Raw genomic sequence first — 16710 nt, 5'->3', positions numbered from 1 at the left:
GAGTATGAGTAGCTCATAACTGTCGCGGAATAATAGACATTGGAGTAGTGTTTCGATCTGCAGGTAAGGTGACGATACCCCTACAGTTGACATAATTTACAATAAACAAAGTTTACTTTTTTCTCTCATCTTTTAAGTATTTCAACTGTCATGATGCTAACAGTACGAATTAGAGTAAACCAAAGTGTTTATTGCACCTTCTCTAAAATAAGATTTCCAGTGTTGTTTAGTTCCTATTCTCTTTGCAGTCAATTGAACGATCTGGTCAAATGTAATAAAAATTACGAAGTTTATGTTACCTTTTTGCTCAGCATCAAAACATTTCATTCGACGAACGTTCACCATGTATATATTCACAGTGATACTAGTTCTTCAAATGGAATATGTTACAAAATGCAGTTCGCTTACTACTAATTGGACGCTTGATAGGGTAAAGTTTAGGGTGGCTGTTAGAAAACAAAAGAATGGAAATGGAAATGACGCTGTTTGAAAGAAATTGAAATGGAAATGACACTGTTTACAGTAAATCGACGCGAAAACAAGTTTAAGCGCAGCCTTGCGTAGTACGCGTTTTGAAGTCAAAAGAATGGAAATGGAAATGACGCTGTTTGAAAGAAATTGAAATGGAAATGACACTGTTTGCAGTAAATCGACGCGAAAACAAGTTTAAGCGCAGCCTTGCGTAGTACGCGTTTTGAAGTCTCCGGATCCAGTTTTTTTGCTATTCCATCAGACCTACCTGGTCGAGAACAATTGTAACCATAAGTTGTTTAGCTAAGTCCTACAATGTGAGATTGAATTCCGCAACGATGCTCTCTAAAATGCCTCTCTCCCTCTATACCATTTTCACCTTTTTTTTCTGTGATTGAACAAAAATAATTGGAGGGACGAGGCATTTTAGAGAGATGCAGTAAGTTTCATATTTTAAAATATGAAATTAAAATTTCTAAATACTTCCTTAAAGGTGGCTGAATAAAAGTTGTGTGTCGACAAGTTTTGTCGGGAACTTTGTCTAACCTTTATTATCACGATTGCAGTTCGATTGGTGAGCCTCACCAATTCGCAATCTTTTGGTCGTGTTGAAGTGCTTTACAATGGTAGATGGGGAACCATTTGTGACAACTCATGGGACTTACGAGACGCTGATGTAGTTTGTGGCGAGCTTGGATACGATGGAGCCTCATCAGCACCTGGCGGTGCAGCATTTGGACGAGGAACTGGTCAGATATGGCTGGATGACGTGCAATGTGTGGGAAATGAGACATCAATATCACAGTGTGATTACAGAGGATGGGGAGTTGAAAGCTGTAGGCATAATGAGGACGCTGGTGTGGTGTGCCGACCCAAAGGTAGAGTAACAGTACCAGCCCTTTATATTACCATAACAGCTAAGCATGATATTACAGCTAATCAGAATATGAGAAGGCCTTTGTTATTCAACATTATTATATGGCTGTGTCTCACAAGGACTGGGAACTACCTAATTCACGAATTTGATTGGCTGAAATCAATATTGAAAGCGGTCTAGATTTTACCATTTAGACCGGCATCTGAACCGGTCGAGAAAAAAAAGGAACAAAGAATATAAAAAGATTGGCATATAAGACGCAGCCATAATAAACATCTTATTAATCGAGCTAGGTCGGTCTGTATGGGAGAATCTTGACCTCGGTCGCTGGTACAGACCGAACGCAGTGAGGTCTGTACTGGCGATCTCAGTCAAGATTTTCCCATACAGACCTCCCGCTCGGTTAATAAGAACTAACTATTACAATTAAACTTTCCATGCCGCGATCTTATTCTCACCAAAGATACTAGGGGAGGCTATTTCCTGTTTCTTTTAAGCATTTGACTAAAGCCTTTAACAACAGGCCTATATTTTGTTCAGATGATTGATTTTGGGAATGAACATTGCTAAAGGATATGTCGTATGCACTTAGTAGGCGCATGTAGCTTGAAATATGTTGATCACTTGGGTTAGTACTAGGCTATGGCAAAAAGTAAACTGGAAGTATCTCTGAAGGCTTAGGGCTTATTGGTAAACTAAGAAAACACTTATGAATCGTGGGATATTCACATTGTAACTTAGCTTTAGCGACACGGTTTTAATACATCTAAGCTTTTCACAGTTTATGAAGAGAAAACAACAGTTTTGCACTATATTGGTATGTAAGTGAAAAAAGTTGCTGTACTTTTCCTGGGCTTTCTTTTGAAAAATCTCTTCTTTTGGACTTTCTCCTCATTATGGCAAAGCTTGAAACTTCAAAACCTATGAAAAGCAATTAAAATTTGGCACCTAGTTCTTCCAAGAATCAACGGACGCTTCGAGAGGAATTTACATTTTGCGTTTTGTTTTGGCGTGCATTCATTGATAGCATGCTTACTGCAAAATAATAGTTTTATACTAGCGGTATATTAATTACTACCGGTGCCAGAACATTAGCATATGAACCTTCCCTCTCACGATCTACAACGTTCAATAACGCATTGACAAAGAGCTGACGCTCTTGTCAAAATCGGCCAGGACGGCCTATTTACCATCATAAAGTTCTGAGTGATAGCCGTTGATGGTATTATGTATAGCAATTATTAATAAGACGTAATTTAGACCCTTGCCCCTTGCTACTCATCTGTAAATGGCATGCTTACACTCCTTGGTACTAAACTACTTAACAACTCGAAATTAAGACGTAACCATATCTGGAACCCAAAAACGCTGATCTCTTGCTGCACTACACGAGTCACTTTGATGATAGATATTAATGCTGCTCGCCAACAATTAAGTTTATTTGTTGGATTGTCTTTGTAAAAAGTCAGAATCGAAGTCGCCCATTAGGAGAATATTCTTTGGTTGCAACCATGTCTAGCTTATCACACCTTGAGATGTTCCAAATTAAAGAACGAAGAGTCATTGGTAGGTCTGAAGATAGCGCCGATATGAGAATATTCTAATCACACAGTAGCCTGCAGTGTAGGCGTCTTATTTTAGGGCGAGTTAAGATTATAAACTCGTGATCGTTTATCCGAACTTCATATCTGATTTGGAATCAGAGTGGACGGTAGGGTAGGGGGCGGAGCAAAAGCGAAATATTTACTCCCCCACCCGCCCCGACTGACACTCACCCCCATGGTAAAAATTACTTTCTCTCCCCAGCCCTCCGCGGCCATTAAAAGCTAGGATGGCGGCCATTTTTCGCTTAAAAAAAATTACCGAGCACTCGTTCGCCCACCCCCGCTACACAGTAGCCTGCAGTGTGAGCGTCTTATGGTAGGACGAGTTAAGATTATAAGCTTGTGATCGTTCATCCGAACGTCATGTCTGATTTGGAGTCAGAGTGGTCGGTGACCAGAGAATTCAATTTCAATGGGGAAATATCGACCGTCGACTTCATAGGCGGAAAAAGAGAAAAGTTACGGAGTTAGAAAGTTTTTCCGAACGCCATATGTACTGCCTTAAAGTTCCGAGAAGAAGACTTCTAAAATACCTTTAAAGATAGTTCAGGGGCTTGTCAGCTCGTCAGCTCGTCAGCTGGTAGCCTTCAAAGTGCTATTTAATAATAATAATAATAATAATAATAATAATAATAATAATAACAACGGTTCATTCACAGTATATCCACATAAAAGGTGTGGCCCTTCATCTGTGAAGGCCTACGTTACTAATATTTAATATTGAAACTAAATGATAATGACTGACTAAATTGTAATAAAAACTATACATGAAAGGAAATATGTAGAAAATATTGGTTGGTTAGTTTCTGTTATGCCAATAATTACCAAAGAAAATAAACTGCATTAGTGTCTAGCTAATCACTGTTCCACCATCAGGGACAAATAGTTATAATCACTCCATCACAGATATTTGTCTCAAAGATAACACATTCTTGATTTTACTACGTAATTTAAGAGCGTGTCCACAAGAAAACCGGGCAGAACCGAGCAGGGGCGAAGATGGTCTAATCACCGATTTGGTGCAAACTTGGCACAAATGCTAAGCATAATGAGTTAACAAATGTGTGAAAATAATAGGTCAAAATATTTAGAGATATAGGGTTTAGGGATTTAGGATTATAGATTTAGAGATACAGGGAGATATAGGGTCCCCCTGGGAAACCCACATTTCCTCTTTTTTTTTCCATAATTAATTCAGTAACTAACTTTGCATTGAGGATCATGTGTCTTTTAAGGTACCCCGACCCATAGATCGGTCGATATATCGGTCGAAAGTCGGTCGATACTCGACCGATGTATCGGCCGACACCCGGTCGACACTTGGCTGCTAGTAGGTCGCAACTCGGTCGAGTTGCGTGTCTGACGCCATGTTGTGTCTGACGCCATGTTGTGTCTGACGCCATGTCTGACGCCATGTTGAAATGGTTCCGATCTATCATAACGTGTTCGCATAATCCAATCAGAAATGGACTTCTGATTTGAACAATGATGCGCACCTTTTCAAAAAGAATATGGCTATCGGGTTCAATATCCAAATAACCAAGCCATTATTGCATTCTTGAAACGGTTAGCGGGTTCCATGTTCAAATGTTCAATTCGTTATTGCGCTCCTGAAACGATAAGCGGGTTCAATATTCAAATAATCAAATCCCTAATGTAAATCTTGAGGGGTACGCTTCACTTAGTTTGACTATAATGGCGGGTGCCTGGGATACTTACGAATACGCGAGGGTCGGTGTCGCAAAATCTTGCCCTCGACGAAATTTACTCCGCACTTTCTGACAATGTCGCTGAGTCTGACGCTCCCAAAATCTTGAAATGCATGCTGACGTTCCTGGTACACAATTTCTCTTATCAACGGGCACCTGACTGACGACCCACAGTCAGAGTCAATTGCTTTGCCAACTGTGTTAAGTATTTTAAAATTTTCAGACTTAAAGGAGTTCGGCGAAACTTAATCTCTGCCCTACTTGAATCCCTAAGAAAAGTAGAAGCGTCTCCGCCCGAAGGAGTATGGCATTGCTCTCAAGAATAATATCAAGGCCAAAATTCAACCACATGAGTCCTATTGCTCTTTTTGAACATCTTGAGCTGGAACTCAGGGCTACGAAGTGTTTTGTCTGTTTAATTGTCTTGTACCGTCCTCCTTCATCCGACGTGTCACTGTTTTTTGATGTGTTTGCCGGCTATCTTGCCCATATAGTAACGGCATCAGGCTATTTGCTGGTTGCTGGTGACCAACTTTCATGTTGATTCTCTAAATAATGCTGGTCGGCGATTTACCGCCCTTCTTCATTCATTTAACCTTCGCCAGCACGCAAATGATTCTACGCATAAGAATGGCCATACTATTGACCTCGTTAACACTGGATTATTCTTTCATCAAGAATCTTTAGTCTTTGATCCTGCACTTCCTGATCGTTTTATGATCCGGTGTAATCTGGGTTTTGTAAACCTGTTGCTCAAGATAAAATGTTATCTTTTCGACGTTTACGTGCCGTTGACATGGATAAGTCCTCCTCTGATCTGGAAGACTCCACGCTGATTATATCATCTCTAAATTATGACGTTTCATTAGCTATTCATCAATTATACTCCACTCTTCAATCTATAATCGACAATAATGCCCCAATCATTAGTTAGTCGTTTACTATTCGCCCTTATGCGCCATGGTTTACGGATGAAATTAAAGTTGCAAAGAGAAAGAGAAGAAAACTGGAAAGACGATGGCGCGCGCATAACACCGAAGCTAATCATCTATTGTACACCGAACATTGTCGTGAGGTGAATGACTTGATTCATTGTGCAAAAGAGAACCACTTTTCATCTATAATTGAAAGCAACCAAGGAGACTAGAAAATATTATTTCAAGCAGTTAATAATTTGTTATAAGGAAACCGATAGTACGTTATTCTTCTGTGGGTTCTGATATGGCTATAGCCGAAAAGTTCAAATCATTCTTTATTGACAAGATACGACGTATACGCGACGGTTTACCTGTTCATAGTCTGACTGGATTTCCGAATGTCCCTTACTTGGATAACTCTGCGACTCAATCCCGGCCCTGTGAATTTGCGACTTTTCAACGTGTTTCTACCGACCTTATAGCTAACTTTATTAAATCCTCCAGAGTGAAAACTTGTGCTCTCCGTCCACTACCAGTTTCTGTGCTAACTAAATGTTTACCAGGGTTGCTGCCAGTTATAACTGATATTGTAAATTGGCCTTTAGATGAGGGTCTTATACCAAACTCACTCAAAACTGCCTTGGTTATTCCATTGTTAAAGAAGACTAATTTAGATACTGAAGATTTTAAGAATTTTCGTTCTGTTTCTAATCCTCCGTTCGTCTCTAAATTGATTGACAAATCAGTTGCGTTACAACTTGTGCAGTATGTTGATGACAACAACCTTGATGAGAAATTAAAATCTGCTTACAAGAGATTGCATAGCCCTGAGACTACCCTTCTGAGAGTTCATGACGGCATATTACGTACTGTGGATCGTGGTTGTACTGTTATTATTACTGCTCGATCTATCTCCGGCATTTGATGCGGTCGACCATGGTTTATTACACAACAGACCTAATACTTGTTTTGGTATCAAAGGCAAGGTTCTTGCTTGGTTTAAGTCTTATCTCACAGACCGAAGTCAATTTGTTAGCATAAATGGATCAAATTCCTCTCACTCTGATCTCATGTTTGGAGTTCCCCAGGGATCTGTTGTAGGTCCGATTTTGTATTTAATGCATACGTCTCCTCTCGGCGACATTTTAAGAAGATATGATATGAACTTCCATTTCTATACGGATGACTGCCAGATTTATTTTTCGCTTGACTCGATTTGATCAGTTACTATTACGAGAATCGAAGCCTGCTTACAAGATATTGGAACTTGGATGTCATTGAACTAACTTAAACTTAACGGTGATAAGACTGAGCTTTTGGTCATCGGATCGGGCAATCTTTCTGCTTCTCAGCTTCCTTCTTTTACAGCGATTGATGGATCTGTTATACAACCTTCGCACTCTGCTAGGAACACAGGAGTAATCTTTGAAAATAAGTTAAATACGGAACGTCAAGTTTCTGCTATGTGTAAATCTGCATTTTTCCACATACAATATTTCTCGGATTAGAGAGTTTTTGTCAGTTAATAGTGCTATGGTGTTAGTACACGCCTTCGTTACTTGCAGATTAGACAACTGTAATTCTCTGTTATATGGTCTTCCGAAACATTCCGTTCATAGATTGCAATTAGCCCAGAATTGTGCGGCACGGCTGATCTTATGTGGTTACAAGCATGATCACGTTACTCCCTTACTGAGGGGACGGCACTGGCTCCCCGTGGAGCAGAGGATTATTTTTAAAATCTTATTTTTTATTTTTAAAGCTTTAAATAATTTATGCCCTAGTTATATCAATGACTTGTTAGAAACTTATAAGCCTACTAGGTCTTTACGATCATCGAGTAGGAACTTGTTAGTGATTCCTCGCTCCAAGTTGAAATCTTATGGCGATCGCGCCTTTTCTGTCTCTGCACCTAAGCTTTGGAATGACATTCCTGAAACCATAAAATATAGTGAGAATCTTAAAACTTATCTTTTAAGCGTTATTTTAATGACTGATTATGTTTGATTATTACTTTTACTTTTTAGCTTGATTGTGAAGCGCCTTTTGGATAGGGCACTATATAAATTGTCATTTATTATTATTATTATTATTGTTATTATCATTATTATTATCATTATCATTATTATTACTAGCGGAAACCATTACACGAAGGCCACCAGGCTTCTAATCTCCTCCGTCTTTCTTACGAACTCTTGTAGAAGATGCCTCACGAGTTGTGTTGAGGGCGTCCGGTTCATATTTTTCAATACTTTGGTCATAGCTGTTTTAGGAGCCCAAGAATTTTAGACTTCTAGCCAGTTAATTGTTTACAAAAATGCTACATCTCCTCGAGAGAATGACAGCTTAATAAGGTCGAGCTCGTCCCCTAATAAACCACAACCTTTCATTCCTGTTGCCCCATATGACGACCAACAACGGTCATCTCTTCACGATAATAAGAGGGATTTGATCAAGTAATCAAGTAATCACATGCAAATATCAAGGTCAAACTTTCGCTTAAATTTCGACGCGTCGGTAACATAATATGTTTAAACACTCTTTCTAGTGAATGCATCAATATGCAGCGCCTTTTAATAAAGTCAAAGTAAAACGCCCTCCTTGCACCATGGAGGAACAGGAATTAGAAGCGAGAGCTGTAGGCAGAAAGGGAAAGGTTACGACTCGAGGCGCAAAATACCAACAGTAATGATTTAAGGGAGACTTTTCGAGTGGTGGGCAATAAGATTAAATTTGATATTAACAAAACAGAGCAAGTTTTCATTGCCAATGCGCTTTCTCCTAGAAAAGACTGAAGAGGGTGTGGAACAAGTAATTCATCACATTTTCATCCAATCTCTAAGCCCCTTCAAGAAGATCCAGATATACTTAATAAGTTCTTCATTACGACCAATGAAAAAATATTGGGAACTGAGCCAGAGAAAATGTCGGACCTATTTCAGCTTGTCCATTCCTTGTAGGTGCAGGTATGCACCAAAGGATTCCCTCGTCACCTGATACCTCATCCAGCCTAGATCAAATGCCAGTCAAATCTGAGAGGTTGCCAAAAGAATACCACAGGTAGAGTACAGCTGTAACAATACCAGGACTTTTTATTACCATATTTACCACGAGTGGAAATAAAGCTAATCAAAATATGAGAAAGCCGTTGCATATTCGTTATTATTATCCAAGTACAATCCGTAGAATACAAATAACACCATAGACGAGTACAAATATCATGCGGTATTTGTACTCCAGAGATCCGGTTAGACAGGTTTTCTCGCATCGCGCAAGCAAAGAAATGGATTGAAGTTAGGAAAAAAAACAATGGCGAACAATTTGAATCATATTTCTGACGACAAAGAGTCGGAATGGCCGGCAAATATAGATCCAGATTTTTTAGATACATCGAACGAATAAAAAGAACTAAACGACCAGGAAATTTCTTCATTCATTGAAGAAAAAAGAAATAGCAACACAACAACGCGCCAAATATTCCGTTCCGCTTCGCATACTTCTGTCACGCACTCCCCGCAAATAAATATCTGCGAAATTCGCCCGCAATGAAATAAAAACTTAGCGTGCTGGATAATAAATAACTTATTAGACGTTTTCTTTTGTAGTATCGCTGAGTATTCTTACTCGTTATTTGTATTTTGATTCGCCCTACGGGATCGTCAAAATACGGCACAACTCGTAAAAATACTCAGCGATACTACACGTCTAATAAGATATACGTATTACCTGATTAACCTTCTATCATGGAGGATGGAAAGCCCATAACTGTAGGAACAATGAAGATGCTTAAATAGTTTGTCGACCTGCAAGTGAGGCGACGATACTCGTACAGCTTACGGAATTTAAAACAAACGGACTTTTACATCCTTTTCTCATTTGTTCATTTTTCCAACCGCTTGATGTTGTCAAAGCGAATTCAAATAAACCAAATTTTTATCATACCTTTTCAGAACTGATAATATTTTCAGTGTTGTTCAGCGCCTATTTTCTTTACAGTCCGTCGAACGATCTGAGTAGACAGTGGAGGTATGCATATGACGTGATCATGGGGATGTGTGCTATGTCACACTGTTCACTTGCGCTATTTTCTACATCAAAACGCAAGCCTTCGACAGTTCAAACGTGTCAAAAGTCAGTTTACTTTTGAAGCTATGAAAGAATCAGGTACTCTTAAAGAGCTTAGAAATCTTTAACGAAAGAAAGCGTCTGAGCTGGAGGATCTTCCCCCGGATTGCTTAAAGACGCCGCTCTTGTTTTGACTAAACCTTTGACATTTATCATCAGTTTATCTTTTGAAACTGGGATTGTACCTGGTGAGTGGAAGGTGGCAAAGGTGATCCCCCTCCATAAATCTGGGTCTCTGACTGACATCGACAATTAAAGGCCTATCTCAGTTCTCACTGCTTTATCAAAGATCGTGGAGAAAATAGTCTACAAGCATTTCATCGGTTATCCAGAGCGTCAAAGTGTACTTTTTGTGTACCAGTTTGGTTTCCGTCGAGACCTCTCAATTAAACCAGCTGTTACTTACTTCACTGATCTTATCGGAACGGAGGCCGATAGTGGAATGGCAACGGGAGCAGATTTTATAGACTTTACAAAGACATTTGATACCATCAGTCATTCTGTTTTATTAAGTACACTGTCCTGTTATGGTGTACATAATATGGAACTACAATGGTGTATTGACTACTTATTCCTTCGCAAGCAGATAATTCACTTTAATGTTGTGTTTTCTGAACCAAATTAAATTAATACTGGGTTCCAGAAGGTAGTATTCTCGGGCCTCTCCTTTTCCTCATCTTCTTTTATGATGTACGTAGTCCACTTCGGCATTGTAAAATTGTCACTTACGTTGATGATACGGGATTTGTATATCCTCAAGTGATGTCGATGTGGTGCAAAGCAACCTCTGCCAGGACTTATAAAATCTCCCTTACTACTTTCGTGATAATAAACTTATCTTTAATCTAAAGAAGGGGAAATCTGAGGTGAAGATGTTAGTTTGATACCAGTAAACAGCACATCTACACCACTACACGTTGTAAGTACCTTGGCATGCATCTGGACCTGACACATTTCCATAAAATTTACAAGAAGGCAACAGGAGGAGTTAGCCTCTTACGGCGCATCCGTTCCAGCATTGATACCTTCAGCGCCCAAAGAATTTGCCAATCAATGATTATTCCAATATTTACGTATTGCGGGTATAATAGTCTTGGATCGTCAGAGTCCCGCAAATGCATTATCCACTCCATTGAGACTAGAAGCATCCAAATTATTTCCCCTAAATGCAGTCCCCAGAACGGTGATCTTCGACTTTTAACAATTGACAAATTCTCACAGAAGAGAACGCTCTGTTTTGTATTTGACTACCTTAATGAAAACGTATGTTTCACGTTTACGGACTACTTCGAACGATTACATCATTATAACTTTTGTCTCAGGCTCTCCATTAATAACATCCAAGATGGAGCTGATCTGATTTATGATTTATGATTTATTTAGCTTCGCCAACCGGCAGGGACACCGCAACAGCTTGCGCCGATTACTGCGGGCCCAATAAACCCACCCATCCCACCCCAGGGGAGGACATCCATCACACAGTAATCTCGTGTGTGGGAAATTAATGTCTCCTACCCCAACCCTGCAGGAGACGGGACCTCCATTTATTTGTCCCTATCCGAGAATACTAGAATATCTAACCATTTCTTGATGCTATAGAAAGGTAGCAAATTCTTCTCAATTATTTTAAGACCCCGAGTGGTGGTCCGGCCGGGGCTCGAACCCTCGACTCCCGCACAACAGTCCAGCGCTCTATCCATTGACCCTCGGTAGCTTTGTTGATCGAGGTCAACAAAGCAACGAGGATCAAATGGGATTTTGCGCGCCGTAGCTCTTTTCTTTTTGGGTGCCTCGATTTTTAATTCATTGACTTCATGTTGAAGGAACATTAACTCTAGAGTTTTATTTAGGAAAGCCCTGGAAGATTATTACATGTGATTTCTATTGCATCTACGGTAGCAGTTTTTACCTTAGTGTCGTTTTGTGTTACATCTTCTATTTTATATATATTTTAATAATTTCTTATTTCCTGGGTTTTAAATTGTTAATCAGCAGGACCTCGTTGATAACAGCACTTTTATATTGAACGATTATCCTGGATAAATATTTCGATTATTGTTTTTTCGATTATTAAATTCAATGAGAACTACGAGGTTTATGCTAGTTTTTGCTTCACCATAAAAGCGTTTCATTAGACGAACGCTCTCCACGAACATCTAGCTAAACTCTATCTATATATTCACATTTACAACAGTACGTTTGGTGAGCCCTAACAATTCGCCGTTTTCTGGTCGTGTTGAAGTGTTTTACCAGGGTATCTGGGGAACCATTTGTGACGACTCATGGGACTTAAAGGACGCTGATGTCGTTTGTCGCCAGCTTGGATACGAAGGAGCTTTATTAGCACCTGGTAATGCAGCATTTGGACGAGGAACTGGTCAGATATGGCTTGATGAAGTGTATTGTATAAGTGATGAGAAATCAATATCACAGTGCGATCACAGTGAATGGGGAGTTGAGAACTGTTTGCATAATGAAGATGCTGGTGTGATTTGCCGACCTGAAGGTAGAGTAACGATACGAGTACTTTTTATCGTCATCTTTACCAAGAATGTAGAGCTAATCAGAATGCGATAAAGCTGTTGCATATTCGATAAAAAACACTGTGACTTTCAATACCGCGATTTAGGTCCTACCAAAGATAGAACCAGTGCCATTTCCTGATTGTTCTATGGTTTTGACTATAGTCTTAAATGACAGACTTAACTTGTCTTCAGGGTGATTTATTTTGGAAATGAACGTTGTAAGAGCCAACATCGTATACATATAGACGGTATTTCATACACATTGAAATTGAGAGTGGGCGCATTTAGCTTGAAAGGTGTTGATCCCCGGGGTCAATACTGAGCTACGGCAAAGTGTACCCTGGAGTATCCCTAATGGCCTAACGCTTATTGGTAAACTGAGAAAATACGTATGACTCGTGGAATGTTCACATTACACCTTTGTTACACGATGTAATTCCATCGAAGCTTTTTATCGGTTTGTACCGCATTGATGCGGAAGTGAAAAAGTTTTTCTCCTCTTCCTGGTCTCTCCTTTGGAAATCCTCTTGATTTGGACATTCTTTGCATCATAACAAAGCTTGGAATTGGAAAATATACGAAAAAATTTTTTATTAAAATCGGTGATACGAATGGCTCCCTTGCCTCAAGATATGCACAACAATTCACTTATAGTTAAAGAACACGCCTTTTAATCGCTAGAAATCGCGAATGTTAGTTTTCACTATTCATGATGCCCTTCACTCCGTTGATATTCACATGTATTATTACTAATCCCTCTCTAAAAACGATTAACATTGATCTTGCGAAATCTGTAATGTGGTATTATGGCACGACACTGGATCGAGACTTGGTCAACAGTCAATTGATATATCGGTTAAGATTATCGATTATTGACTATCGACCGAGTGGTCGATTATCGATAATCGATAATCTCCATTTTCTGCCTTTAAAAGCACACACAACCCAAAATTCCTCTATTCGCTCCGACGAAGGGCTAACGCTCGAAACGTCAGCTTTTGTAATCATTACGGTGGCTAATTTACCATTTCAACTTTGTTGATATATCCAAATTATATCGATAATCTCGACCGACCTATCGACCGACCTATCGACCGACTATTGACCGAGTCTAGACCGAGTATCGGCCAACTATCTACCTACTATCGACCGAGTGTCGACATACTATCGACTGAGTGTTGACCGACTATCGATCGAATGTCGACCGAGTGTCGACCGAGTACCGACGTAGTGTCGACCAACACATTGGTGGAGTATCGACCGACGACCCTCGACTGATATATCGACCGATATACCGGTCGAGAGTACATATAGTAAACGTTTATGAGATGTAGTGTCCTAGTGCTCCTAATTTAGACACTTGACCACTGCTACTAATCAATAAATGGTATGCTTTCACTTCTTGGTATAAGGCTGCCAAAAAATTCCAATTTGAATATTGTTCATTTTAAATGTTTTCAAAGGTTTGCAAGAATAATTACGCAAGTCGCGATAACCACCTCCTCAGGGCCCACGCGGCAAATTTTTGAGTGGGGGTCAAAGACGAACACATAAGCTTCAGCCACCAAGGCAAAGGAGTGGGACATACCTAGCAAAAAAAAATAAAAAAATTCCCTCCACACCTCAACATCAACATAACGTATAAAAGTAACGTTGAGTTCCAAATGGAAATTAAAATTGATACCGTCGAGGTTTCGGTTCGCCATGTTCGCAGACGACGAAAATATTGCTGAGTTCACGTTCTTGTTTTGCAGCAGACGGCTAAGAATTGTTCAAAGTTTTCAAACGCACTTGCTGGCTATTTTTCTGCTGATTAGATCTTTTTTTTTACCGCGTTGCCGTTTCCTTCGTGGTTTGCGATGGTCCCTAATGACTCATCCGATTTTATCTCACTGCTTAGGGAATCGTGCTCTAGTATTCCATCCTTCTCCTCGTCGTTTTTCCTGCTGTTTTCTTGCTGCACCTCGCAGTCAGGGTGTTTGAGGCTGACCAGTTGAATTTCTCTCGAAAAGAGGTAAATTGGTCGGTCACCAGGAAATCAAAGGTCACCATTACAGGACAGGGCAGGGCTCAGAACGTCCAGATATCAGCGAGGGGTTGCAATGAAAACATCAGCATGTGTGCCTGGCACGTGCGCAAAGAGCGTCATAACTGAACATAATTTTTTCAGGGCTTCCGGTTCCTACCTTTCAGTACTTTCGTCATAGCCGCTTTTGGAAGCTTATGACCACCAGCCAGTTGTTTGTGCTTTGTTACGTGTTTTTGTGTTCTGCAATCTCCTTGGTACTCTGAATTTGTAAGTCGTTACTTTCTCCCAGCCTTAGCACGATTTTTTTTTTGCGATGCAAAGGTACTTTTTCTCGGATAAAATGGGAACTCATTCGCATTTCGGCTGATGTTTTTCCTTTTTGTTGAAAATCATTTCATTATAATAAATGGGAAATAAATTAGCCATTTGTGAATTGATGTGAGTAACGCGATTTTTAGTGAGCCAATGAAAAAAAAATACGGTTAAAACGATTTATGACAGACATTTATGTCAATGTCACTCTACAAGAGCAATCTCTCACTAGAGGATGTTTGAAGTGGTTTTCTTAATACGTTGTTGACTTTTATATATCTATAGGAAGTGATAAAGCATCATTTCTACCATAAAGAGAGGTCGTTTTACGAGCCCTCAAAATGTAAAACAAGCTTACTTATATTCTCCTATTGACAACAGTTCGTTTGGTGAGTCCCACCGATTCGCGGTCTTCTGGTCGCGTTGAAATGTTTTACAATGGTACATGGGGAACCGTTTGTGATGACTATTGGGACTTACAGGACGCTGATGTAGTTTGTCGACAACTTGGCTACGATGGAGCTTTATCAGCACCTGGCGATGCAGCATTTGGATATGGAACTGGTCAGATATGGCTGGATGACGTTAATTGTATAGGAAACGAGAAATCTTTAGTCCAGTGCAGTCACGGAGGATTGGGAGTTCACAACTGTGGGCATGACAAAGATGCTAGTGCAGTGTGCCGCCAACTTAAAGGTCAGTCAAATCATAATCTTGCATACTGTTAATTTCAAATCTTCACTGTTCTTTCACTCTAATTTTTGAGTTTTGGTCTCTGAATTTTCGGAGCTTGCAAACCTATCATTAGAAGTTTGGCAACAAAGAATCGTGGCATAGCATGGTTAATCTTTTCATACAATTAAGTAACAACTTTATTTTGAGAGCGTAACACATGACAGTATGATTGATAAACCAGTGGCCATCTGTGCTAAAGATCTACCAAGAAATCATAAAATAACTAAGGATAGTAGAACGTATGAATATCAATCGCAAAGCATCTATCATCTACAGTTAAAAATATATACCAAAAATAATTCAAAACAAATAGATATCGCTATTCACTACGAAATTTTTTTCATGGCCGAACTATAGAAACTGATGGTGTCCTTTTTTTACTTATTTCAAGGGGAATCTCACTCCAAAGCTTTGTCCAATGGACCTGAGATGTCCTGCTTCCTTTCGCTCCTCTGTTGTATTGAGGATACATTAAATGATAATTCCCATAGCAAGATATACGTTCTACATTTTTCAGAACAGTAATCACCAAATGTGACAACTATGGTCCGTTTCTTGAAAACAGTCACATAAATTGTCCTGTTAATATTAACGGAGGAGTTGTTACGTTAAAGCAACATAAAAGATATTTCTTCTATCTATACAGTTCGTCTGGCGAGTCCCGGCAATTCACCTTTTCTTGGACGTGTTGAAGTCCAGTTTAGTGGTACATGGGGAACAATTTGTGGGTACTACTGGAACCTAAAGGAAGCTGATGTGGTTTGTCGTCAGCTTGGATACGATGGAGCTTTGTCAGCCCCTAGAAATGCAATATTTGGACAAGGAACAGGCCCAATATGGCTGAATGGGGTGCACTGTGGAGGAAATGAGACATCACTTTCACAATGCAGACACGCAGGATGGGGAGTTCATCGGTGTAGGCATAACATGGATGCTGGTGTGGTATGCCGTCGGATAAAAGGTAAATTCAGTCATAGACAGGCGCTAATCTTTACAATGTCTGTAACTCCTTTTGCTCCATGGTGAAGATATTTGCTAAAAAATACTTGCTATAAGGAGAGTTTAAACACAGGATTTGTTTTCACTTAAATGTAACCTTATTAGCATCTACATAATTCAAAATTTCTCTGCCTTATCATTGCTTGTAACGCTATGTAACGCGAAGGAAAGTTTACGCTACACATTTAGGTTACCCTCTTTTATAGAGTGCTAGTAGGAATTACTATCATTTTTAATTCTATTTTACAAAAATCTTCGATCTTATCGTAAAGCACATAAGTAAGCGGGTCTATTCGTTGCCCTGTGGATATCAGAAATCCCTCAGCTGTCATCACATGGCACAAAGGAAATGACACCAGCGACAAAAAAATGACTAACCGCTTATTTTTAGAGGTTGAAAATGCTGT

The 16710-nt window shown here is 39.6% G+C and overlaps 1 protein-coding gene across 3 annotated transcripts in view; it reads left to right on the top strand.

Annotated features, from left to right (window-relative positions):
- Window positions 1-16710, top strand: part of LOC148727027 (proto-oncogene tyrosine-protein kinase receptor Ret-like) — an 84674-nt gene that overhangs the window by 59583 nt on the left and 8381 nt on the right. For all 3 annotated transcript variants that reach the window (XM_088727236.1, XM_088727235.1, XM_088727237.1), the window contains exons 20-23: window positions 1038-1349; window positions 11898-12209; window positions 14951-15265; window positions 15951-16265. In XM_088727236.1, coding sequence (XP_088583362.1) covers window positions 1038-1349; window positions 11898-12209; window positions 14951-15265; window positions 15951-16265 — 1254 coding nt within the window. The remainder of the gene's footprint in view (window positions 1-1037; window positions 1350-11897; window positions 12210-14950; window positions 15266-15950; window positions 16266-16710) is intronic.

The sequence above is a fragment of the Stylophora pistillata genome, chromosome 7 (genome assembly GCF_964205215.1).
Source record: "Stylophora pistillata chromosome 7, jaStyPist1.2, whole genome shotgun sequence".
Taxonomy (NCBI): domain Eukaryota; kingdom Metazoa; phylum Cnidaria; class Anthozoa; order Scleractinia; family Pocilloporidae; genus Stylophora; species Stylophora pistillata.
This window is presented reverse-complemented; position numbering and strand designations above follow the sequence as displayed.